The sequence below is a fragment of the Leiobunum rupestre genome, chromosome 9, assembly GCF_980474605.1.
Source record: "Leiobunum rupestre chromosome 9, qqLeiRupe1.1.hap1, whole genome shotgun sequence".
NCBI classification, from domain to species: Eukaryota; Metazoa; Arthropoda; class Arachnida; order Opiliones; family Sclerosomatidae; genus Leiobunum; species Leiobunum rupestre.
The window spans coordinates 40,344,134-40,370,324 of NC_143392.1; the positions used below are offsets into that span (position 1 = coordinate 40,344,134).

Here is a 26,191-nt window from a genome sequence, read left to right on the forward strand (position 1 = left end):
CTCTGTCTGTTAGTTTAAATAATTAGGGAGAGCTGTGCGGAGGTGACGTTGAATTAACGTCATACCAAAAAAGATAAGGACCTCTTAAAAGAAAACAATTGAACACGTCGGTACTACGCTTTTGCACGTTTCCCTGCACGCGCTCACTGTGACGACCACGCAAAGAGCACGTTTTAGCCCGAATGACTTTTTCTTAAGTTCAACAAAATTGGATGGCCATTTTAGAAATTACTCTCATTAAAAAATTAACATGAGGAGATAGGGAACCGACACACTTACGTTAAAAATATTTATAAACTTATTAATATTTGTAGGCACATCTTTTTAAGAAATGATTTCAAGAACCTATTGCCAGTTTTACTTTAAGCTTCCCTAGAAGCTTAATTTTGGCCCAAACACGGTTCATCCTACTTTTATTAACTGGTCTAGTCTCCCAAGAACATCGCTTTTTAAATTTTAATCAACGTTATATCAAGAATGTATTTATTTATGCTTAAGAACAATGACTATGTTAAGAAGTCTTAAGCGCTGCTAACAATCCCCTCGTGATCTAAATGTTAGCTCCTCCCTTTGAAAATATCAAATCAGATTCCATTGGTTCCATAAAAATTGAGAGCATATTCCCAAAAGACGGTTTAGCCTTTAATTTTCGAGGAATATTTAGTAAGCAAATCGTGTGGAGCTGCATGCTTATGATATTAAAGCAAAATTAAAAACATTGTTTGCATGAATAAATTTATATTTCAAATAAAACAAAATTATCGAACAGTTTCGAAACAATCATCATTTCATTGTCATCTGTTGGCATGCAAACAAGGAGAGTGTTTTCAATTTTAGTTAAATACCTTAAACAAAATTTCGTGGTTTTGAAATATTATTATTTTTTTACCGGTTGTTGATTAACAAAAGGGTTTCAAAGAGAAAGTTGTAGAGCATACCCGAAAACTTAAATTTAAAGTTAATTTGGTTGAAAAGGTTTATTTTTCAAGAATATTTATCCATACCCTAAATAAAATATTAGAAGAGCAAACGACGATTTGGGTTTGTCAACGAACTAAGCCTTGAAAACCCTTCACCACCACCACCACCAACTCCAAACATTTCACGGTGATATACACTCTTTTTCGCGCCTTTATTTTACCCCTCTTACTTGCCTCCCGCTCGTCGGCCATTGCCTCTGCCCTGAGCGTGGAGTCTAGCATCCACTCTTTGGGTTTCCGTAATTGAGGATGGGGCTGAAAGGGGAACATCAAAAGTGGACGCGCCCTGTAAAATACCGCGAAAAAGAGTGTATTCCTTTGACCAATTTCAGACGGCTATGGTTCCAACATGATGGTTCGCAACCACAAAAAACTCGACTTGTTGTGGAATAGCTTGACGGTGAGTTTCCTCGGTGATGAATTGAGATGAACGATATTGTTTTTTGGCTCCCACGTTCCAAAGACCTAACAACGCTCGTCCCTGGAGGGTTTTACCAAAGTCTGCGTATACTAGACACCGGTGGAGAGTCTCGAAAATTCAAGGTAAAGTGATTGAAGCCTTTTGCTTGGTTGTCCCGGGATTCCCGGCATGATCACGCGATCATTAAAGCGATAATGGAGATAAGTTCAAGGTACAATTTAATAACCTAAAAAACATCAAAACAGAAGAGCTAGGCTTAGCGAGCTGCATCGCAGACTTGGAAATAGTGATATTTTTAACGGGTGCCCTATGGGCTCCTTGCCCACTTGAGTTTTTTTTATTGAGGGCCACTGGCCCCGGAGGGGGTGAAATAGGGGAAAACTTTCAAAAATAGGGAGGGATATTAAAAAATGGTTAGATTACTAACTTAAACATTTATTGACTTTAAAGGCTGGTTTTCACTTGGGCAAAACCTCCACGACGTTGAGCGTCAACTTTTGAAATCCTCGTTAGGCCTAATACAAAACTTTTGCGTTGATTTCGCGCTAGTTAACACCAACCCTAAAACGTTAAATTTAACGCCAGCGTTTCAGAAATGGCGTAAAAAAATTAGTTATTTCCAAGTCTGCTGCTGCGGCTTTTAGGATGGCTCCCGTCTTTTCCGGAAACGAGGATAAAGCACGCTCACCCATTGCCAGAAGTAGCGTTGCGCCAAAATCTCTTCCCATTGGCCGTCCTCGCGTTGCCGGGAAATTTGAGAAATACAGGGACAGGGTCCGCGCTATGGCCAAGGCTTGTTTTCAACGTGAGTATCATTTTTGCACTTCTTTTAGGAGTAGGAATTGATAAAATATAGATTATATAGGCTTCTTATTATACCTTTAAGAGACATGCTTTATCGTGATGAGATCCCTATCGCAACAAACGGGAGTATCATTGAGCCGTACTTTTAAATTTTGAAGTTTTTTCAATTAATAAATGATTTATACAAAAGAATGAATGGTTTTGAAAGAGGATTGGGAAAATGCTGTAGCTCCCTAGTAGCAAATTGGTTTTTATTCATACCCTCATATCTTATTGAAAAATAGGCATTTTTTGTACTTTTCCAACTTGCTCTTTGAAATGTTTAGACTACCACCTACCGGTAAAAACAAAAATTGGAAACTGAGAAAATTCCAAATTTTAGATTAAGCAGCTTTTGAGACAAACTACCTGTCAGAGCATATTAGATCATCCTGTACATAATAATAATGTTTTACATGTAGAATAAAAAAACCTTCTTATTTATATTCGTATTAAATTAATGTTTGTCGCCATTGCACCATTATGGATTTAAAAAATAGATTCTTATATAAAATATAGCCCTCTTTGTTATATGACACAACGGATAGCGTCTACTAAAAAGGATTTGCAAAAATAAATGTCAGCACGGTACACTACAAAACATGAAGCACTACCTCTAACATGGCATTCTCAAACTGGAATGTCTAAAAATATATAAACAAAAATAAAAAGTAAAAAAAAAATTATCTAAAAAAACCAAAATGAATATTGACGAAATCGTTTCAAAAATAAAAATTTAAAAACAAAAAGGCAACTGGTAAGAACCTACTGCAAAAGATGCCCGACAGGGTCATATTTGGCGCTGAAGAAAGAGGAGAAGTAGGAGGTTGCGATACTTTTCCCGACCTGCTGTGTGGCCTTCCGGGTGCGAGGAGGCCACCTGGCGGCGTTGTCGTTCCGATGAGGGAACTGGTTGGTCCGCCGACTGTGGCGCCAGCTGCGGTGTTGGATGTGGGAATGCCTGAATTTCCGTTGTGGATATACACCGCGGTAGGCGCCAGACTTAGCAAATCGTTCCTTAGCCGCTTCACAGGTGGCGTCGTGTTCGCCGTTGTGCGGAAACTATACGACACTCTAGAACAAAAATTAATATACTGACTTAACGACGTAAGTTAGGTGGCCAAAATTGATGCTTCTGAATAGAGTTTAAATATGTTCTTTTATTTGGAGCTTTTACTTCAATTTTAATTTCCCAACTAAAGTATTGTTCCATTTCATTCTACATGAATCAAACGTTATCTAACAAAAGTTATAGTTTAACAATAGTTAAGTCTATAACTATGTTTCATAGGTCTGGCGGTAACTCTAAATAATTATTGATAGCTATGGGGAAAGGGATGTTGAATTTAAGTAATATTAAAGTGAAATCCACCCCTCGTGAGAAAAATACGCAACTTAAAAACGTATTATCACTTGCTTAGTATGACGGTGACAAAGAGCACTTACAAGGAGACATCCCGAAGTGTAATCCACTGATTTTGTTCAAACTTGGGGGATTGGTATACCTTTATGTAACTTGAAAAATCCTAAAGGGAATTTATTCAATGGGCAACCGTTTTGCCATGGCAACCAAAAAGGTTTTTGAGAACAACAAATGGAAATAAATTCCCTTAGGATTTTTCATTATACATGAAGGTCTACCAATCCCCCAAGTTTGAACAAAATCTTTGGGTTACACTTCGAGATGTCTCCTTGTTAGTTTGTCTAATCATTCAATACACTCATTAGATTTATTAGCTTCCTTCACGTCATAATTTGCGTATGTAGCCCGTAGAGACAACTCCTAAACCATGTTTTCAAGGGCTGATGGTATTTTAACCAATTTTTTATCGAAAATTCGGAGACTTCATGAGTTAACTTTTGCCAGAGGCATAATAAGAAGTTAACACACGCGAGCCGATAACTATATATTTTGAGAGAGTCTACATTGCCTTATAACAGAAGTTAATGAACGAAGGAATAAAGTTCTACCATTTCTGCTTCAATTGCCAAAAACAAATGGCTGGCAGAAGCTATTCTGGCAAAATTCCGTGACAATTGACCATTACAAATTATTTTCCTATGGAGCTGGTTTGTTCTGATTTTTAAAACATTGATTTTAGACATAATGCGTAATTGATTCAAATAGATTTCGTACCCTAACGCGAAAAATGAAACTGGCGTGTGAACTAATTGTCCAGCAAACGGACTATGGCAATGACAGCGTTAGAAGTCGATTATTTGAATCTTGGCCAGAATAGATGTTATTTTACTCAATTGCACGTAAGCAGTAAAGGTTGAAAAGTGGGGTGGAGGATCGGGATTTGACAAGGAAACCCCTCCCGTGTCCACGCCACTACGTATTGGCAGCTGCTATAAATAAACTTTTAAATCAACTAAATTAAAAAATATTTTCATTAAAATAGAAAAAACAACTCTATGTAATGCTATTTTTCCAAATTATATATTAAATTGTAATAAATTAAAGATAAGGTCTTACAAAAAAGCGTAGAAAAGTCCGTAGTAAAAAGGGGGCAAAAAAGCTAAACCGTAACAAATTTATAGTAATGATAAAACTTACGAAATACTCGGTCCAATAGGTCTTCGAGGATAAAATTAAAACACCAAACTGGGACCAAATAGATTTTCGAGTCAAAGGCAAATTAAAATGGAATTAAAATAGCCAGAATTTCCAACGATAGACCGGCTACGCCCTAATTGGAGCTCATCATTAAAAATTTCAAAACGCCATGAAATGTAATGTGAATTATCTTTATCTTACAAAAACTAAACTGCCAAGAAATGTATTAATAATTAATCAGTAATAATATTTGTAGCACTAATTTGCAACGTTAGGATTTGTGTTAAGTTAAAGCAATATTGTACGAAAAATTGTAACAAAGAAGAACGGTATAAAATAATCCAATTGAAGTTGAAAGAGTGACTATATCAAGTCCTGTGTTCCTTTTATATAGGGAAATGATGAATTCTATTGTTTGCAGTACTCACGCTTCTGGCGATCCGATGGTGACCCTTGAACTTCCTTGATGTCGCTTCCGTGAAAGCTGGTGTGGCTTCGGCTCCGAGACCATGTTTACATCTAAAAACAAAACGCATACAAATTTAGGAAAACACAATTGTTTGAATGGCTTTCAACGAAATGACTTAACAACAAAGTTAGACCAAAGACGAAACTATAATTTTATTAGCATCCTCTACGTCATCCTTGCAGTTTCGACTTCATCAGCACTCTGATGAAAGCAGACAGCACGAAAACCAATTTAATGGATATAATATGCTTCAATCTAAGCACTTTACCCAAGACCTAACATTTTCGGAATTTAGTTACGTCATTAAATCTATCATCTATTCGTCGTATAAATATTATTTTTATTTAATTAAAAATGTCGCGAAATTGTCGAGAGCGTAAATGTTATTTAAATTGTCTTTTCATTAGTACGATTTTTATTAGATATATTTATTTTCGTTTATTTTCTTCTTTTGAAGATTTGTTACGCAAAATGTTCCCAAATAAAAAATTCCAGGTGGCAAAAAGTTTGGAAAATAATTGAATGTACAGGTCAATATGAATTGTAAATTTCCCTAAAGATAGTTTTATTCAAAATAATTGTTATTTTTTAGTTATTCTTTACAAAATTTTATACCAACTTATAAATGTCAGATTTCTACTAACAATTACCCGCAACCCGTACTAAATTATGCAAGACCCTAGCACTTAATCACTCTTACCGTCAATTATCTTTGGATTTGCGCAGAGTAAAAAGTCACCTCAAATAGCTCAGATTAAAGTTCGAGTCCAAAATTCTTGACTTCGCAAACCCTAGTAACCGAATATTTCTAATTATTTTTTCAAACTTCTGTACATTTTTTACAGAAATAATGAACATTTCCTCATTCGGGTCTATGTTAACTAAGCTTACCTTGGATAAGATGAAAAAGAAAAAAGAAGCGCGTGCTCAAATATTTTAACCATACGACAAAAAGTAACCAAATCATGTGACCACCGACCTTTTCCGGAATCAACTACTATTTATAACGACTTTAAAAAACAAATGGAGATAAATACGCGCTAAACTAGCCATGACTTATGACTTTATTTATACTTAGTAAAGCAAGTTAAAATAACAAAATTTATTTTTAACACAAGCGTACATAATTATAGATCTCGGGTGAAAATATTAAATCTGGGACGGTCTACTTGAACTAGAAATCCGATTTATAGCGCTTATACCCCTTAACGCCGTAGCTTAAATTAAGCGTAAGATCATCCCTGTCAAAAGCGCAGAAATTCTTTTAGCACCGCATGAGAACAGCTGCAGCGGGTCTCCGAGTCGCCGCTACGTCGTTTACTCTTAATTGTTTCTAAGCGAAAGAAAAAGGTCATGAGAGGCTTGACCTCGTAAACGCCATTAGCTTCGGGTAATTAGTCACGGGTTGTAACACTTCCGCCGCAATCAATGCCAAGACAAGCCGCCATCTAGAGTCCCGACAAACTTGTGCTCATTGCCAGCTGATTCTGATGCTTTTTATCAAATTGCAGCAGTGACCAACGCCCACTGCGTGTCGCATTTCGCCAAGACCACTAGATAAATATTTGTTTGGCTATTTATTGCTATTATAAGCCTATAAAAAAAACTAAATTTATTTCAATATACTAAGTTTATCGCAATGCCTATGTCGGTTGTATACTATTGGACCGAATCCCGTTTGACCGAATCCCATTGAACCGAAAAGTATTTTCGTTTATAGCCCAACATGGCGGGATTCAGTTGAATGGGAAATTTAAATCTGGTTCGTTTTCACTTCGGGTAGGTTAGTTCAGGTTGGGTTAGGTTAGGTTAGGTTAGTTCATGTTGGGTTGGGTTGGGTTAGGTTAGGCTAGGTTAGGGTAGGTTGGGTTGGGTTAGGTTAGGTTAGGTTAGTTCAGGTTGGGCTAGGTTAGGTTAGGTTAGGTTAGGTTAGGTTAGTTCAGGTTGGGCTAGGTTAGGTTAGGTTAGTTCAGGTTGGGTTGGGTTGGGTTAGGTTAGATATGGTAGGCAACTATTTAACGTCCGGTCGTATCAAGGTTATTTTCCAAAATTAAACCCGGAAAATATCAAATTTCAAGAGAAAAAGGTCTAAAAATACACGTCGGTACGAAATAATAAATATTTAAGACATAGTTTAGTCCAAATTAGATATACTATCGTCACGTAACCTACGATATATAAATATGTATCATTAACGGTATATTGAATGAAAACCGCGCAAAACGCGGTTTTCGGTTCGGTTGGAATTCGGTTGAATGGTACATTCGGACGAATGGGATTTCGGTCCAATGGTCTACAATCCCTATGGCGCTAGGTATATATTCCTAGACTTAACCTATTGTAAATTCTGGCAGTGTTGATGACAAAATGTTTTGGGAAAGTAGGCCATTTACGTGAGAACGCTATTTTTCGAGGGTGGCCTGTAAGGATTTTGAGACCCTTTTCCATTTATTAAATCTAACATACTAAAAATTTCAATTTGTAAAGTTGTGCAAGATTTGCTTTGGGGACCGCCGGAGGTCGCAAAATAGGCCGTGAAACCTTTGAAATTAGTACAAGCAAGATTATATATAGCTAAAGAATGGTAAACTTCTAAAATATACTTAAAGCAATTGTCGGCTCTATCATTACCACCTGTATTATGATAAGGCCCTTGTTAGAGATGACTCTTGGGCTCGCTAAAGGCGGGCTTAACCGATTCCGTCGGGTCGGGTCGTGTTTATTTTTATAATTTTTTTTTGGGCTTTTTTTTTAAATGGGCCGGATCGGGTCGAGCTGTTTACATAAAACTGACCGGGTCGGGTCGGGCTTTTTACATATATCTGAATGGGTCGGGTCAGGCTTTTTACATAAAACTGACCGGGTCGGGTCGGGCTTTTTACATAAATCTGACCGGGTCGGGTCGGGCTTTTTACATAAATCTGACCAGGTCGGATCGGCCTTTTTATATATTAGTGATCGGTCCTTTAAGTTTCTATTTTATTCTCAACAGCAAGGGCCTACATATAAAATGCGAATCGTTATCAAGTGTTAATCATACTCTGGGCACGTTCACTAATTTTAACAGTTTCTCAAAGAGCTCCGAGCGCCATCTACTGACATAAGCTTTAAACAATGCTGCACAAGTATTAGTCATTGTAAGTGATAAATCGTGCCGTCTCTGACTCACAAGCATTAGCGTGGCAAACTTGGAAGTTCACAGTTCGCAACGGTATTTGAAATTCAGGCTTCAAATTTTAGTTTTCATTCTAGTCGACTCGGCATTAAGAGTGTATTGAATCTATTGATTGTTCGTTCTAATCGTGTATTGATGCAACGCAAACATGGATGATACAATAAAGGATAAAAACACTCACTCAGACATAGAAATGATTGACGACATTACAGACCGTAGCAAACAAGGTATGTTTGGTTAAATTTAATTTTTAATTGTTTAATGGTACTATTTTTTTAGAAACTCGGCTAATTACCATTTTTCCTAGGGTTTTTCTGTTTGCGTAAAATCCTGCATTTGAAATTTTACTGAGCACGTTTATATTATAATAAGAAAATAAATATCGTCTCTTTTGTTCACTATTTAATCAGAACATGCACGTGCTGCACAGCATCGCCAGGATGGTGAAAGTTTTTACATCTTAATGGTGTGCCTACACTACATATTAGCTAAAAAGGTTTGCCTCGGTAATTTTCTGATAGACTGATGTAGAAATAATTATTCAAATACCTGGGTCGCTTTATCACAGAGTAGAGCCATTAACCCAGTCGCGCTTTGCTTCGCTGTTAGATAGTAAAGGTTTTTTCAGTACGTCAACTCTCGGTCAATGGGGCTAGGCCTTTATTTAAAATTTAATATTAAGTTCGTTTACTCTATATTCATTTCTATTTTTTTTCGAACCATTCACAAAAAACGTTATTGAATTGTCAATTTAACAGATTAGTTCTCGAGTTGAACTTCGAGAAAACAAATTACCCAGTAGGACTACTTTCAACATTGTAAAAGTCGTCCAGAAAGAGGAACCATTCGCTTACTGTTAGTGTGTAAAATGCCAAACAACAATTTTTTACCAAGTGAAAAAAAGGGGGGAGCACAAGTATAGAAATCCCGGTTTTAACCAACCAACACGGTCACGTTATTATTTAAAGAATGTACCGTAGGAACAAATACGATCGTAAAACAGGAATATAACTATTGCCCGGCAAAAGATCTTCCTCCTCTGAGACCCCTTATTTCGTCATATTAGCCAATCTTTAATAGACTTTGGTGCAGCGTATGGTCACCAAGACGCGGGTTAATTATTGTTCCATCGAACAACCTTAAAAAAAAAACATCATTTACCATTTACAACAGACATGTGGTCCGACAAGTTTAAACAACGTAGCTTTATTTCCATTTGCATTCATTACATCGATTGCGATTTAAATTTAATATGCCAAATGCTGGCGGTAGATGAATTCAATTTTTAAAAGATGACAACGGATAACATCAGAATTCAGCTAACTGAGATTTTAAAGATATATTTCGATGATCGGACACATGAGGTCATAAATTCCTCGTGGCCCGTAACAGATGTTGTATCAAACATGAGAAAAATATTTCCTTTGAAAAACCAACTTAATTGCCAATGCCATAAATCGAACCTCATGATTAAGTGGATACTCAATAATACAGATTTGGAAAATAGTACATGAAGGACAATCTCAGCCTAATAAGAAAGTTTTTGTTCTTAAAAAAAAGGGTCCAAACATTAATCAAACCTTACAAAATGTAAAAAACAATTGTAGCATATTTCACAATATCCGACCTTAATTCGAAATTGGAACATACTTAAAAACTAGATGTGGATACACGATGGAACAGTCAACTATTGATGTTAGAGTCGTATCTAAAATCTGAAAAGTAAGTAATGAAAAATTTACTGCAAAGTAACCAGCTACAAAAATTAGCCGCAATTGACGACGACACCCTCGAAACGTTTGTGGAATTCCTAAAACTGCTTAAGGATGCGACTTACGCCTTAAGTCAAGAAAAAGTGCCAATTATTAACGAAGTGGCACCATGATGGCACAAAATAAAAGATCAAATTAAAGAAAATGATTTGGATTCCAAAGAAATGAAAAATCTCAAATGCCAAGCGAGAGTTTGTTGGGTTGACGTCTTTCATTACGTAGCCTGCATGCTGAATCCAAATTAAGAATGAATTTTGGCGAATTGTAAGAGAAGCGAAAACATTAAATTTTTATATATCGTAAATTTAAATTTGAAACATCGAGTTTCAGAAACCAAGCTTATGTCACCGCAAAAGAGTTATAAATCGAGGAGTACGACAATTTCAAAACAACTAACGTCGTAGTGTCTAGCACAAGTAGAACGCCTTCGATTGCCAGTACATCTAGATATCTAAGCTACTTGCCTAAGGTGTCGAAGTTAGCCGATTTAGAGGACACTAATGATCTAGCGAACAAAAAACTGAAGCCGAGTTTGAAAAGTACGTGAAAAATTAAATTTAAATTTAATAGAATTAAGAAATAACTTTTACTTTAGATTCGAAAAATTAGGCGAAAATTCCACTTTATTTAAATTTGCAAGCAATATATTAGACTAATCATGGCCTTTTTTCCGGAAAATTTTCCGACTTACAACACTACAATGCTATTAATGGCCCTGATTGTGAAGTTAACATTCCATTGCGAGTCGAGGAATCATCTTCACCAACTAATTTGTACTTGAGACTAAGGCCTACTGAAAATCAAAGTCTTTCCATTAAGAAAATTGACGCTACCTTCGGGGCAAAAAGGCTAAATTATTAAATTGAAACACAAAATTAACTTTTAATTATTTTGCGTTTTGAGATCGAAGCGCGTTTTCACTGGTACTTAATCAGCTAATCCGCTAAGTTGATACCCAAGGAACCACACAGGCCTAATTCAACTAGTAACTTATGCAGGCAATTACCGGTTAAATTTATTTAATTATTTATTTATTTATTTATTTATCATACTAATTACAAGATCACAAAGCCACAGTAGGCTTATATGTGATCAGACAAGGATGATATACTTGGTGATCACAGGAAATTTTTAATTTTAAGCTAAATGAGGGAGAGAACATTGACTATCACATTGGGAAAGTGAATCTTGAATCCACAATGAGAGCGCCTTTCGGAATGGGACTTTAGAAGGAGATTTCAAAATCTCTTGTGGAAGAGCGTTCCAGTCATTTATTACTCGACTTGAAAAGTGCCGTTGACGTATTGTTTTTTTATTGCTATCAAGGAATACACTACTTTCTGGTTCTTAGTAACGGAAGCGAGGAGCTAACCACTTCTGTAAATTATCTACACCGAGTACAGAGAGTTCAGCCTTTGGTAGTACAGAGTACGCCTACTCTTTTTGGTACAGTCTTAACTACAGGCTTGTATACCGATTACGCGTAGTGATCAACCCCTCGAGCTGAAGTTTAGTTTTTAAGTTATGGATTCGGAGATTAAAGCCGATATAATGAGCTGTCCAATTTTAAATTTTTGGGTTTTTAATGTGACATCTTACTTTTCACAATCCTAACTGCCCTAATGGTAAACGTTCTTACCTTTTGTGAGCCGATTTACAAATTTGCTCATTTTAAGTTTATAACATGCTTATAAATGATCAGCATTTAAAATAAGTTCCAAAATCATCGATTGAAGTGTGTAATCATAAAATTAATCCGAAGTCAGCTAGCGACTTTAAATGCCATAATTTCGAATGACAGCGTGGTTTGTAGGAGGGTGGTGGCAAGCTCTATATCCCACGCGACCCAACCTTTTCTCACTATTACCATTTTCATAGAAAACCGGTAGGATGATTTCAGAAACATGGTTTCAAATTTCCAAATTTAATGCTAGGTGACCTAAAATGTTGAAGTTAGTATTCAACAATGGTGTGCACGTTTCTGCGCGAAATTCAAACCTACATTAAATTAAATTTTAACAAATGTCAATTAGCTCAAGCAAGAATGTATTTACTTTTCAGGTAGATTGATATTTAGTATTTATCGATTATATCGAGGATTATATTCCATGTTGAGAAAGATTAATACGTTGTTTCAACGTGTAAAGTTGGTATTAAAAACACTTTTTCAATGAAGTGTTCCAATACTTGGTGATAAGTAGCAGTTTTTTCGTGTACAAATAGTAGATTCATAACTAGCTGTACGTATATATTTTTTGAATAAATGACTTAATTGGCAAACAGATAGAATTTTTGTGTATAAATCGTAAATAACTAACTAGGTGGGAATTTTGGTCAGCTTCACAAATTTGGTAATTAACTCACTAAATTCGTTAGTATGTAGTTTTTTCGTGTATAAATTGTAGATTTTTATCTCGGTTGGAATGGTGTTCCTGATTAAGTTGCGTTCACGTATAAATTAAGTAAAGTCCAATCGGGAAAATAACATAAATATCTAACTTCAAGTTACCTTTTATACCAATTTAATAAAAAAAATGCATAATCGTTAAAACTGAGCCGTTAGTATCTAGAAAAGTGTAATTTTTCCAATGAATTCGTTGTCTAAAAAGAATGAAGAGAGCACTCGGTTTTAGATTCACCTTTCAATGAAATTTCATAATTACGTGACAACATTCTATTTTTTTTTGGTTCTTAAGTGTGGGTTTCTTTATACAGTTATGGAGAAATATATTTCAATAGAGGGCCCCCAACCGAATTGGTCAAAGGTCTCTCTAAAACCATGGTCATCTGTTTCTCTCAAAACGCTATGGTACTATGGGAAAATGAATATTTTTGAGACGATCAGGGAGCATCTTATCCGTATTACCTAGGCGCTTCAATGGAGTCGGAAGAGGTGATTTAATTCGAGGATGAGAGAGATTAAAAGCAATGCTAGACATCGTCTGAACAAAGTCCTTACCTCTAACTAAAAATACATTCAGACTTTACTGTAGAACCTCAAGCCATATCTAATTTGAATTCTAATAGACAGCCAATATATTGGCCACCGGTTTTTCCCTAGAATAATGTTTCGTTTCAGCCCAATTTATGTCGGTCGCATTCGTGAACTATTTGTTCTTATTCGCGCGTAATTGGAGAGCTCCGTCGGCGTTGTCGCAGTTTCGGGAAGAATTGGCAGGCCCCTGAATTACGTGGAAAGCAAGCAGCGTTGAAAATCCGGATTGATGATGTTTCCGAAACGATTCTCGACGGTGCCCTGTTTATTTTTAGGGGGACAGGGCGACCACCATTAGCTACGCCGAAATATTTCAAATCGCTCGCTTCAAGCAACATTGCGGTAAGTACGATTTCGTCGTAATGGAAATATTATGATCATAGCGAAATAAAGGGAAATTTATAAAACACGTCAATGACCAATGCTCTTCATGGGGAAGCGACAAGGTTTAACCTGAAGGAAAAATTTACGTCGAATTTCTGATTTTTCAAACATATTTCATATTTTCATTGTAATTCTGTATTTTTTTGGTTTTTCTGATATTTCCTGATTTTTATTCCAGTATTTCTCAAATTCCAATATTTCTCAATATTCCTGAGATTCTTTACAGAATTTCCGATATTTCCCAATTTCCCTGAGATTTCTTCCGATGGTTCTCATTATTCTTGAGATTTCTACCAATGTTTCTAATTATTCCTCAGATTTCTTCCAATATTTCTAAAAATTCCAATATTTATCCATATTTCTGAGATTTCTTGCAATATTTATCAAGATTTCCTATATTTATAAAAAATCGATATTTCTCAATTTAACTGAGATTTCTTCAAGTATTTCTCAATATTTTTATATCTCTCAAAATTTCCAATATTTTACCATATTTACGATATTTCCTTTACCGATATTCAAAATATTACTGGCATTTTTTATATTAACGATATTTCTCAGAAATTGAGAAATATTTCATCTTATTTGAAAATGTCTGCGGATTTTCCTAGATTACAAATTTCCTGTAGATTTTCAGGTGTTTATTTATATTTTTTTGGATTTCCTGAAATTTCTAATATAACTATGGGGTTTTTGAGATGCCTGATATGTATCGGGATTTCCCTAATTTCCTTTATTTCTTATGGAAACAATTACTTTTGATTTCTCAATAATTGTACAATAGGTTTTTTAACCAGTTACATGATCCTATAGACGATGGAAAACTAAACACGGTTAAAAATTAAACGTTGGTTTTTAATGAATTCTTAAAGCTTGACTTACAAGCGACAGCTTCGTCCTCTTCCGAAAATTTGGTGAACAACGTATAGCGTTTGTAAGCATGGCTGCTCGGTCGCCGCAGGAAGTAGCTCGTGCCAGTTCACCCGTCAGTATTGTTTTTTTTTTTTAATTTATTTGTTAGGATACCGAAGATATTATCAGGCAGGAATCCATACCTCTACTTGGAATGCTAATCGCGTATGGTAAGATCACTCTGACGGCTTTGGCCCCGCCTACGAGAGAAACAATTCCATCTGCGTGCACTCCCCTTTCACGTTGTTATTTGTTAAGTTAACATAGTGACGTCAAAAAAACCGTCAGCCACATCGAGACGAAAATCTGCCGCGATAAGCATTCCTAGTAGAGGTATGGATTCCTGTATCAGGTTAAGCCATCGCTCAAAAACGTGTAGGGTAAACTAGTAGCTGAGTGTAGACGTAGCTATATTCTCTACAATCTACACTCCTACAAATCCCCCCTACAAGTTTTCCAGAAGGTGGTTTTAACCTGTCTATTCATGTTAAAGTAAAAAATTTCTGAAAATGAAATAACTATTATAAAGCGTTTAGTAGTTAAATTATAGTGATTTTATATTATTATGGCTATTTGTTTAGCTTTTGAAACGCAAATTAATTGATATTTGGAAAACCTTGTCATTCCCCCTTTAAAGAAAATATGACCCGTTGAAAGTTTGCGAAGTTTATGACCTCCGTCGGATCGTAATTGCAGGAGAAAAAAACCTATAATAGATTTTCCCAAACTGAAAAAAAAAGTGGTTTGAATAATGAAAGCCAGCTTCTATCCTTAGGTTAGAAAAGTTTGTCAAAATCTCATCCATCAAACTTGCACAAAATCCATTGCCTCTTCGACTTTAGAAGTTGCTTTCACACTCGGCCGAAAATGTGACGAAATCGCGCTTGTAATCGATGCGCGTACAATTACCTTAACGCTCAATTGACGACTAACGGTGACTTTTCGCCAAGTGTGAAACCTTTAGAGTCCAAGGAATTAGTGTAGTATTTCGACGTGAAAAGGAAATTAGTCAGAAAATAAGAGCATAAGTTTGAAAATAAAATGAAAGTTCTCTATAGCATTTGAGTTTTAGTCGCTTACCGTCAAGCTTTTAAATACGTTGGTGAGGTCCGTTTAAAGGAAAATAAACTAAATTATGTGCTGTTTACAGGGGAATGGATTAGTCTGATTCAATCAGTTCCTCGTGATTTCAAAAGTAAATTTACAAACTAGATTTCTTCACCAACTAGTAAAATTTGTGGATACCATTTCATTCCAGCTGTAATCAAACTTTACAATGATTTTCTTCCTCGATACTTTCCATGGAAAACATTTGAACATGTTATTTTAAAGCCTTTCAAAGGTTGTAAATTAAGTTACAAATTCATTTTAATTTATAACATCTTTACCTTGTTTTTATTTACAGAATGGCTAGATGATAACTATTTGGTTCTTTATCCGGAAGAAACATTGTCGCAAGGAGCAAATGTTGTTATTAACAACGAGGAAAGTACATTACTACCATAAGTGAACATGGAGAATGAGTTTACCACCAGCCACTAAAAACATTCGTATGTAGTAAACAACCAGTACTCATTAATTAACAAGCAAAAGGATGATAATGAGCTTAAGGACCAGGTTACGACCCTAGAAAAAAATAAGGAAGACACCTTAAATGAATTAACGAATAAATGTAAGCAATTCATAACTCTTGAGATGCAGTTTGAGGTGTACAAAGCAACTAATAAGTCTTTCAGTGTAAGCAATGTTAAAGATGACGAGAATAAAAAAATGGTTCTTAAAAAAAAGTCGCTTAAAATGCAAGTATACCTTATTTTGCCCACTCAAAAAAATTATTGGGGGGAGCCTCCCCATTCCCCCAAAGTGACGGCCCTGGCCTGGGTGTGGAACACAACAGTTCATTTTTCTAACAAATGCGCTTTAGAAGGCCGAAAAAGTCATAAAACACCTATTTGTTTACTATTAATTTACCAAAAAGTGAAACTTTCTGGTAAGGTGGGACACATGACGAGATAAAACTAGCATTAGACTTAATATAAAAAATATTTTTCACAATTCCACCCCTGACAAACTAGTCTTTAGTTCGTCTCTAAGGTATGTTTCTAGAGAAACCAATTTGGGATAGCTGCTTGCCTGCCTGGTAATTAATTATCCGAAATTCCTGGAGAGGATACATTCCTTTTAAAGGAAGTGGTGAGACGAAAGAAAACACCGCCGGGTGCCCCAAAAAGAGCCCGAAAAGTATCGCCCCCAATCGCAGCCGCAGCGAAAATTATTTTAATTTTATCACCCGACTAGAAGCTTCAACAATTTATCAGCTGAACCGGCGAAAACAATTACATTTAGTTATTTTCAAACTACTTAAGCAACTAAAATCTCTGTTGAAAAATATAATAAAGATGTATACATTTTCATATTTTAAGTTCTTTTAGTTCAATCAAAAAGATGATTTGATATAATTAACGTAAAAAATATTTAAGACTTGGTTAACTATGAAAGAAGAAAATTGCAATTATAAGGCATTTATTAAACCACTAACAAGGAGAGTACCCGAGGTGTTTATGGCCGATTTTGTTCAAAGTCGGGCAGGAACTTAATAAATAATTACTCATTTCTTAGATAAAACAATTTTTTTAAATATTTTAAGGATAGCTTTATGTAGAATTTAAAAGAAATGATAGGCTCACGGAAGATTCGTAGTAAAAAAAGTAAAAATAGTTTACATGTTTCAGTTTTTAGATTATTTAAAATTCTAAGTTTGAGCATGGAAGAAGTAGGAACGGCGGCGTCATGTTAAAAAACCTTTAGAAATTCCCCTTTATGTTCATTCCCCCATACTTTTACCCGGCATCAAGTTTCATTTGCGCAACCCTCACGCGCATCCTACCTTATGTTATTGGTCTGAATGTCCGTATTCAATGCTCTTTAGTAAGGTACAACTTATTTGTTTGGTCATCTACTGCGTATTATAATACTATTTTTAAAATTTTAACGGATATTTTTTCATGTGTTAAGTTAGAAGAAACCAAGAAACCACCTATGGACTCTGCGTATTTTATCATCCTTAGGTAGTTTAGGGCAAATTAAATTGCTGATTTAACTTTTAATTATAATGGTTATATATATAGCTAAACTTAAAACTATTTTTAAAAAATGTAAATTAATTAGGCCTTTGCGCCTTGTGAAGCTCAACACAAACACACGAAAGATATATTGTAATGTTTACAGCTGACTAGACTCCGCCTCGTGACGTGGTACGCGTCGAATAATGCGCATTAAGGACGGAGTGCCCTAACCCAAAGGGGGTTGAAATGAGAGAAGACAACAACATTTTCGGAACCGGCTTTCCTATTCTGGCTGCCGTTCCTTCTCTACTTCTTCCATGGTTTGAGACTGGTAGCGGCACTTACCAGGAGAGTACCAGAGGTGTTTATTGCCGATTTTGTTCAAAGTCAGGCGTAATGTAGAGGTATGAAATTTTCCAAAAGGAGACGTTGCACTACTCATTTGACTTACCATTTTTCCTTTTTTTACCTCAAAATTGTTACAATTTTACCCCATATATGTTCCAATTTACCCAAACTTGATGAAATTTACCTAATTGTGGTCCAAATTACCCGTTTCGTGATTTTAATTTTTTTTTAAATTTGAGTAGGTAAGTACCCTGTTAAACCGAGAAAGTCCCATGCTTTTTTAAATGGAGATTTTTTTGTTTTAAGTGGTCAAAAACATTTTTGGTTGCCATGGCATATCGAATTGGTAGTGCAACATCTCCTTTTGGGAAATTTCATATCTCATAAAGGTCTACATCACGCCCGACTTTGAACAAATTCGGAATATACACTTCGGGTACTCTCCTTGTGAGCGTAGGCTTGTACAATTTCCGCCGATCAGAACTAATTCACTAGATCGGACGCACCGCTGACAGCGGCATCTATTGAGCTTCGAGGTATTTCACTTTAAACTTGGTGATATAGTTTCATCGGTTGATCTCTGAACACTATTTTTACTGTATATTATCTTTTATTTTATATAATGATACAGATCATACCCATTAGCGGAAGTGGTAAAAATAAGAAATTTAAATACCCAGTATTACTGCCTATTGAATGTGGCGATGGTTCTTATAAAGATCGATTACTTTAGTTAATTCCAGAATAAAAAGTAGCGACAGGAATATCCATAGTCCAGTGCTTCCCCACAATAAGACCGTGTATTGTAAGTTTGAAATAATACTCAAACTAGATTCCATGTATCAGGTCCCTCACGGAGCCAGTGGCTCGTTTCCCGTCTTCGTTCGTACACCCTATATTTGCGTTAAAACCAATAAAACATTTATGAGTCCATTTCTTTCTAGACGACTCTCATTCACATCAGAAGCAATCAATGTTTAAAATTTCACAAGCACTTAATATTAATAATAATCAGCTAGGCTAATACCCAAGGCACCACCTTGGGCCTAAGTCATCAAGTGACTTTTGAAGCCATTAATTCAGGTGGCCGGGTTACAATGCGTAGGAGGGTGGTGGCAAGCCCTTCATGCCACGCCAGCCAACAGCTCCCTACACTAACTATTACTTGAGTAGCATTGCCTTGCAATATCGATGCATTATAATTACTTATTTCAACGCAGTCAACGCGCTATATTTTTCAGTGGAATTGATAAATTTGAAATATTTTTAGAGATAGAGCCATTTGCAAATGATAAAAAATTTGAACTAGTCGCAAAAAAGGATTTTTTATACCGCAAATTAATACATTGCGCCACAGATTAATTTTACCTCAGTTGTTTGAAAAAATACCAGCTATTAATTTTTAAAGATTTTAATGCCTTACGGGCCATTTGGGGTTTACCTCGTTTCCTTTTAACACCTTTCGGGATAGTTTTAGCAGTATCTGGTACCGTTACAAACTTTAGGTAAATAGCAATTCCAAATAAATATTAACATTAATATTGTTTAATTAAAATATGGCACGTGCAAGATGCACTTTGCCAATCCCCGTCAACAATTTTGACTAACCACAAACGAGTTCGGTGTGATTTGAACGAATGAAACTCCCTCCATTTGTGATTCCGCATTTGTTTCAATTCGTGGGAAATTCTTAGGTTGTATTTACTTTCAGTTTTATTAAATTATTTTGCAACAGGCGAAGAAGTAAAGGTATTAATTTTAAACCACTTAGTTTCTGTTCCGCGTACCATTTTAATTTGCGGCAGTGAAATATCAGACTCGTTTTCACGATCACTGTCGCTAGAGCTATTATATTGCGCGGGTAATTGTTGAATAACGAACTGACTACTGAGACCACAATTTCCACAACAAATGTAAAAGTAAACTGTAGGTTTATATGTATATTTCAGTTCTTCAATAGATGTTCATTAGTAGAATTATAAATTTCAAATAATTTTAGAAATAGAGCAATTTGCAATTTGCTTAAAAGGAAGAAAAGCGGGTAAATATTTTTATTTATACTAGATGATAAAAATTTAAACGTTTTGGCTGGATAGGAATAAAAACTTACTGATTAATTACAACAACGTCTATTATGCTATTTGTATGTAAATAAACAAAAATGTAACTAATCAGAAATTCCGTATAAAAAGAAACATATTCTTCAGTTAATTTAAAATTTCTACGTTTCAGACTGCTCTGGAAAGACTCTACTAGCGGTATCCCTGAGAACGGATTTTATCTTTTGTCAAATGCTTATTAGCTTTTTAAGTTAAAATATCACATAATACTTTATCTGAAAATATAATATAGTCTCGTCTATTCACTTAATGCACAATAGAAAGTTTTTACGACGAGAGATAGAACTTTTCCTTATTAAATCGGAAAGATTTTGGTTACATTTCAATAGAGATTAATGAAACCGTGGATTTTTCACTTACCACGCTATTGCTTTTTAGGCCATGAAATCTCTTTGGGAAGTAACTTTGGCAGTGGAATTTTGCTTAGTTTTAGCGAAGAGCCCAAGCCTTTGCAACGATTGTTCTTCGTGTACACAATGGGAAATGATTAACTTCGCACCTGAACTTTGCAAGTCAAGCTGTTTTAATCCGACATTCTAAGAAACCAATGTTTTCCTAATGGGATTTTTGTTCTTTTGTTCCGGGAAATAATAAAGCTGACGGAAAGGGTTTCCTGATATCATAAATAATGACTGCTTTTCACGGATCATTTCCAATTAAACACATTATGCAATTCTTTTATACTAGAAGTCAAATTGAATGTTTAGAAATTTGAGGTTCCTCTAGCCTTTGATAGTGGTAGCTAGTAAAGTTTACTTCTAGTATCCAAATAGTTGGTATTATAAGGATGGAGATAACAAATGTAATTTATGTAACACTAAAACACAGGTCTCAGACAATATTAATTACGTGTTTGAAACAACTTATTTTTTAATATGCACTAAAATTGCGATTATAGATTTCACTTCGTGCCATCCTTCACCTAGTGGTGCTTTTGGGTAGTAATTTAGATAAATTTGGCCCATGTTTCTGCAGCCATTATCCCATCTCACTACAGTCATCCTACAGTCATCCTATCATCTTAGAATCACTCTACAGTCATAATAATAAGCTAGGCTAATACCCGAGGCACCACCTTAGACCCAAGTCATCTAGCGACTTATAATGTCTTTAAACGGGTGGCCGAGTTACAATGCGTAGGACGGTGGTGGCAAGCCCCGCGAGCCAACAGCTCCCTACACTAACTATTACCGTTAACCTCAACAAGTTTTTATGGAAGGGGAAACCGAAGAGCTCGGGGGAAAACCCCTTAAACCAGTGGGGAGAGAACTTGCAAACTCAACGCCGAAGGAGTTGTTCCGGGCTTTCACCCAGTGCCACAAGCTGGGATAGAGCCCGGCTCCTCTTGCTGCGAGGTGAAAGTGCTAACCACTCCGCCACCCCACCTACTGGAATCATACTACATTCTTCCTACAATCAACCCACAATCTTCCTACAATCATTATATTATATTTCTACAATCATCCTCCAATCTTCTTACAAATCAACCTACAATCTTATTACAGTCATAATACAATCTTTCTACAGTCATCCTCCAATCTTCCTACAGTCACCCTCCAATCTTCGTACAGCCATCCTACTATCTTCCTACAGTCATCCTACTATAATCCTACAACTTCCCTACTATTATCCTACTATCATCCTACAATCATACTACTATCCTCCTACAGCCATCCTACTATCATCCTTCAGTCATCCTACTATCATCCTACAATCATACTACTATCATCCTGCAGCCATCCTACTAGCATCCTACAGTCATCCTGATATCATCCTACAGTCATACTACTATCATCCTACAGACATCCTACAGTCGTCCTACTATCATCCTAAGTCATCCTACTATCATCGAGGTAGGTCATCTTAGCTATATACCAAAAAATTGACCTTCTGGCTAGCCATCTAGCCAATAGCAAATTTAATAGTATTTCGTAAATTTCTGTAATTAGGTGCACAAAAAATGTACTGCCAACCTAATAAAGTACTAATGGTTTGTACGAAATACCGCCTCCCACATAATGGAGCGATACCAAGTTTTGTAAAAATTGGTAGTGAGATTTTGTTCATTTAATTTTTGGTATAATTTATATGAAAGTTTTACCCTTTTGTTTATTTATAACACTGCAATACAGTTATTATCAATTCGCGTCTTTACATACCGAACGTAAATCGATCACAGCCCAGAACTACTTTTCCTAATTTTCTTATATTTAGATTTGAACCAAACCATTTACACTTATTGATTAAATTAAGTTCGATTTCATTAAAAATATTATTTTCAGTTAGACCTTGACCTCATCTAATAGAAGTATGTTTATAGTTCTATTTAGTTAATTTAAATAAAAATATTATTGGCTGCACGGACTGTACAATTTGAACGAGCTACTTTATTTTCCAAAGGTGCCATTTCACTGTGGTTTTAGTTTTCTGCCATTAGAACTACGGGGGTATTATTTCTTACTCGTTTGACATTAACTGTTATTGTGGTAATTAAACGATGTTATTTTTAGCGCTCTCGTTAATGGACTTCTACTTTCCGTGGCTATTATTACCTTAATGGACAGGGTGATCGAGGTAATTATTCAAATGTCTGTTTTTCCTCTTCTGGAAATAATTATATATATATGGTTTTTTTTGCTCGAAAAAGTGATGTTTTTCAAAAACTGTGTTTTCTAGAAAGTTGAAATTTGTACTGTACATTATACGTGCTGGGGGACACTTTCTACTAAAATTGCATCTAAATTGATAAATATTTTCACGTTTTTTGAAAATTTAAATTTTAACCGCCAGGTGCTATAAGAAAATTGTAAATGAGAAAATTGTAGAGTCACCGAAAACGTACAAATAGCGTTGGCGCTAAAAAAATAGGCGTCTTTTTCACTGACAATATGCGACTTGAAAAAGTGACAAGTTGGGCAAGCTAAAATATCTTTTTTTGAATTCCATTGGGAGAGTAGTGTAACTTTATGAAAGTCAGAAATTTGTTAATCTGGTGTTTAATGCAATAAACACCACTGAAAAATCGAGGAGACAATGGCGAAGAAATTAAATTAATTAATTAAATTTTTAATGGCGATTTAAATTACGTAAGATCTGGCGACCTTGCTGGCCAATGTGCCGAACCGTTTCACCCTATTCATCATTTTGAAATACAGTATTTCACATTTTGGGGGTCATGAGGCGTGGCACTCTTTTTGAAACCACAATCTGGCTCATTTAGCTATTGACTTTTCCTATTAGCTTTTTTTTAATCTAATAGGCCTGTGTTTGCATCTAGTCGTATTCGAAACCTATTTTAACCCTGATAGGCGAGAAGATAAATAGACCACAGGTTTAAAGGTCAGTAAAAACCTTAAATTTATTTAGTATTTAAATAACTGTAATACAAACTGTGTAACATTATTGTCGTAATCAATCATGCCTCAATATTCCAGAGCTGATCGTACGGAACTAGTGGCCATTTACTACGCGGAAGGTGGAAGAAATCTGCGATGAGTGAGTGAGATCTTTGAGCAACGACATCCAGATAGAAGACCATCCATAACTACTGTAAGGCGAGCTGTAAATGACTTTCACCAGTATGGTAACGTACAACCTCGATTTCGTGGGCCAGGTCAGCGGGATTAGGACTTTGAAAACACCGTTTTAGCCTATTTTGTCGCATACCCACGTAGTAGTTGTGCCGCGGCGAGTAAGGATTTGGCTTGCAGTAAAACTCACATTTTGGAAATTTTACGTAGGCATAAGTACCATCCTTACAGAGCAACGCTTCACCACGGTTTACGAGATGGAGACGCTCAACAACGGCTGGATTTTTGCAACTGGCTGCTAAATTCCGTGCATGACGACCCACAATTCCTCCGCAACATGCTATTCTCGGATGAATCCTCGTTTGCAATCACCAAAATAATCATGTTTGGGAAGACACAAATCCACACTGGGGATATGAACACCGTCACCAATTTCAATTTGGGCGCTTGAATGTTTGGATTGGTCTTGTTGGAAACCGGTTAATTGGTCCAGTGCTCCTACCGCAAAATCTAAATGGCCAGAGTTATTTAGATTTCTTGAGAAATGAGCTAGAACAACAACTTGACGAACTGCCGTTGGCTCAACGAGCAAGACTGGTTTCAGCAAGACGGTGCCCCGCCTCATTACCACAGAGCCGTGAGAGATTACCTAAACCACGAATTTCCACAACGATGGATAGGGAGAAACGGTCCCGTACACTGGCCAGCAAAGGTCGCCCGATCTGACTCCGTTGGATTTCTTTCTTTGGGGCTTCCTCGAGGACAAGGTGTACGACACTCCGGTTGAGACCCTTGAAGAGCTGCGTTAACGAATTTTAAGCGCTGCCGGGAAGTAACCCCGGAAATGATTCAAGCCGCCTTCGACAATATGATTGTTCACGCCCAAGCCTGCATCGCAGCCGAAGGTGGTATTTTCGACACGTACTTATAAATTTTGTTTGTAAGTAGATAAATGTCTCTCTGTTTTTCAAAAAATTCGCATTTTTCATCCTATGGAAATTTTCAAAAAACTTGAAAATATTTTTCGATTTATATGCAATTTCGGTAGGAAGTGTCCCCCGACACGTAAAATGTACAGTACAAATTTCAACTTTCTAGAAAACATAGTTTTTAAAAGTCACTTTTTCGTCTAAAAAACATCCTGTATATATATATATATAATTTTGAATGTTTCTCTGCATATACTTTGTATTTGATTGAAAGCGTTTAAAGAATGTGGTTTTCGCTTATGATTCGTGTCCAGTAGTTTATTTGTCTAATTATTACATTATAAACACAGTGCGGATTGTGCATACTCTGATATCTTAAACTTCTTGTTTTATAACGCCCAAATATGCGCGATAGCTTTTGGGAAATATATTTGCTCTACGCTATACCACAAATATTTGGTCCAGAAACGCTATCATTTACTCTATTTTATTTCTGGGGGAACGATAAATTTAGAAGGCGAAATGGAAAAGTTTAAAATGCTTTGAAGTTTTTCATCTACGCATTTTTGCGGAAGGAATGTGATGACATTTAATATAAAAAAAAGAGATCTCCGAAAATTTATTTTGGAATTCAAAAATATTTTTTTGGCTTTTCTTACGCCGAATTTTATTTTTAGAAAGTTATGTAGGACTGTAGGTAATAAATTTCGGATCAAATTTGTTTTGCGTACTTCAGGTACATTTGTTCAATGAGTTAATATTTTACTTCCAATAAAATCAAGAAAAAAATATTATTTTGCGGATACTTTGTCAAGTGTAAATAGTTATCAATTAAATTAACAATTAATAATGGTGATAATTAAACCACGTTTTCTACTCGATTGAAATATTGGTTTCGTTCCAGTAGCAATTCTATACACTTGTTTCACGCCAAAATTTATGCCCAGCCTTTTTAAATAAACTGCTATCATGTTTTGTTTATAAGTAGGTATAACCAGACGGAAATAGGGGAAGTAGATTATTTAGGATATTTCGCGAGGCGTCCCTTAACGAATTTTTCGCGCCAATTTACTAACCCCGGGGGTAGAAAGAATTCGGGATTTTAACGCGCATTAACACAAGAGAGAAGTGATCTACGCCGCTTTTGCAAGGTCCAGTATTAGCAGAGCCTACTTTGAAGAATAAGTAGTTCTTGTATTAAATTTAAGTTATTATTGGTTTTATTAAATTAGAAATAGTTAAATATTTAATTCTAGGTTCCAAATAGACTTGGAAGAAGTTTTAAACTGTGATAGGGAAGAATTTAAAGCGATAACATTTTATCAAAATAGAGTGCAATTGTTGCAAAGGTTTAAAGAAACTGGGGAGATTCAAATGCGGTTTGAAAACATGAAATCAAAATTCAATGTATTAAAAGAAAGCGCGAAACCTAGTGACACAGATAAAAAGTTTGGAGGCTGTGGATTCTTATTAAATCACTGGCAAAACTAGCTTACGTACTTTGCAGCAAAAGCAATGAAAATTGAAATAGAAGGTGATACTTCTCCAGAGCTAAATTTTACAACCAGAGTAATTAAGCCATGTTTAAAGTCGAAGTCCGATTACCTAATTGAATATTTTGTTGTGGTTCTACACTTACTGGGACATGCGATACTGGATTGGCATAATAAAAACGAAATTGCTTTGGT

General features: G+C 35.7%; 1 protein-coding gene across 3 annotated transcripts in view; it reads right to left on the bottom strand.

The window, feature by feature from the left end:
* Positions 1 to 26,191, bottom strand: part of LOC149927819 (uncharacterized) — a 79,182-nt gene that overhangs the window by 7,019 nt on the left and 45,972 nt on the right. For all 3 annotated transcript variants that reach the window (XM_090158377.1, XM_090158376.1, XM_090158378.1), the window contains exons 3-4: positions 5,233 to 5,323; positions 3,014 to 3,318 (exon numbers count right to left, since the gene is read on the bottom strand). In XM_090158377.1, the coding sequence (XP_090014503.1) occupies positions 3,014 to 3,318; positions 5,233 to 5,323 (396 nt within the window). The remainder of the gene's footprint in view (positions 1 to 3,013; positions 3,319 to 5,232; positions 5,324 to 26,191) is intronic.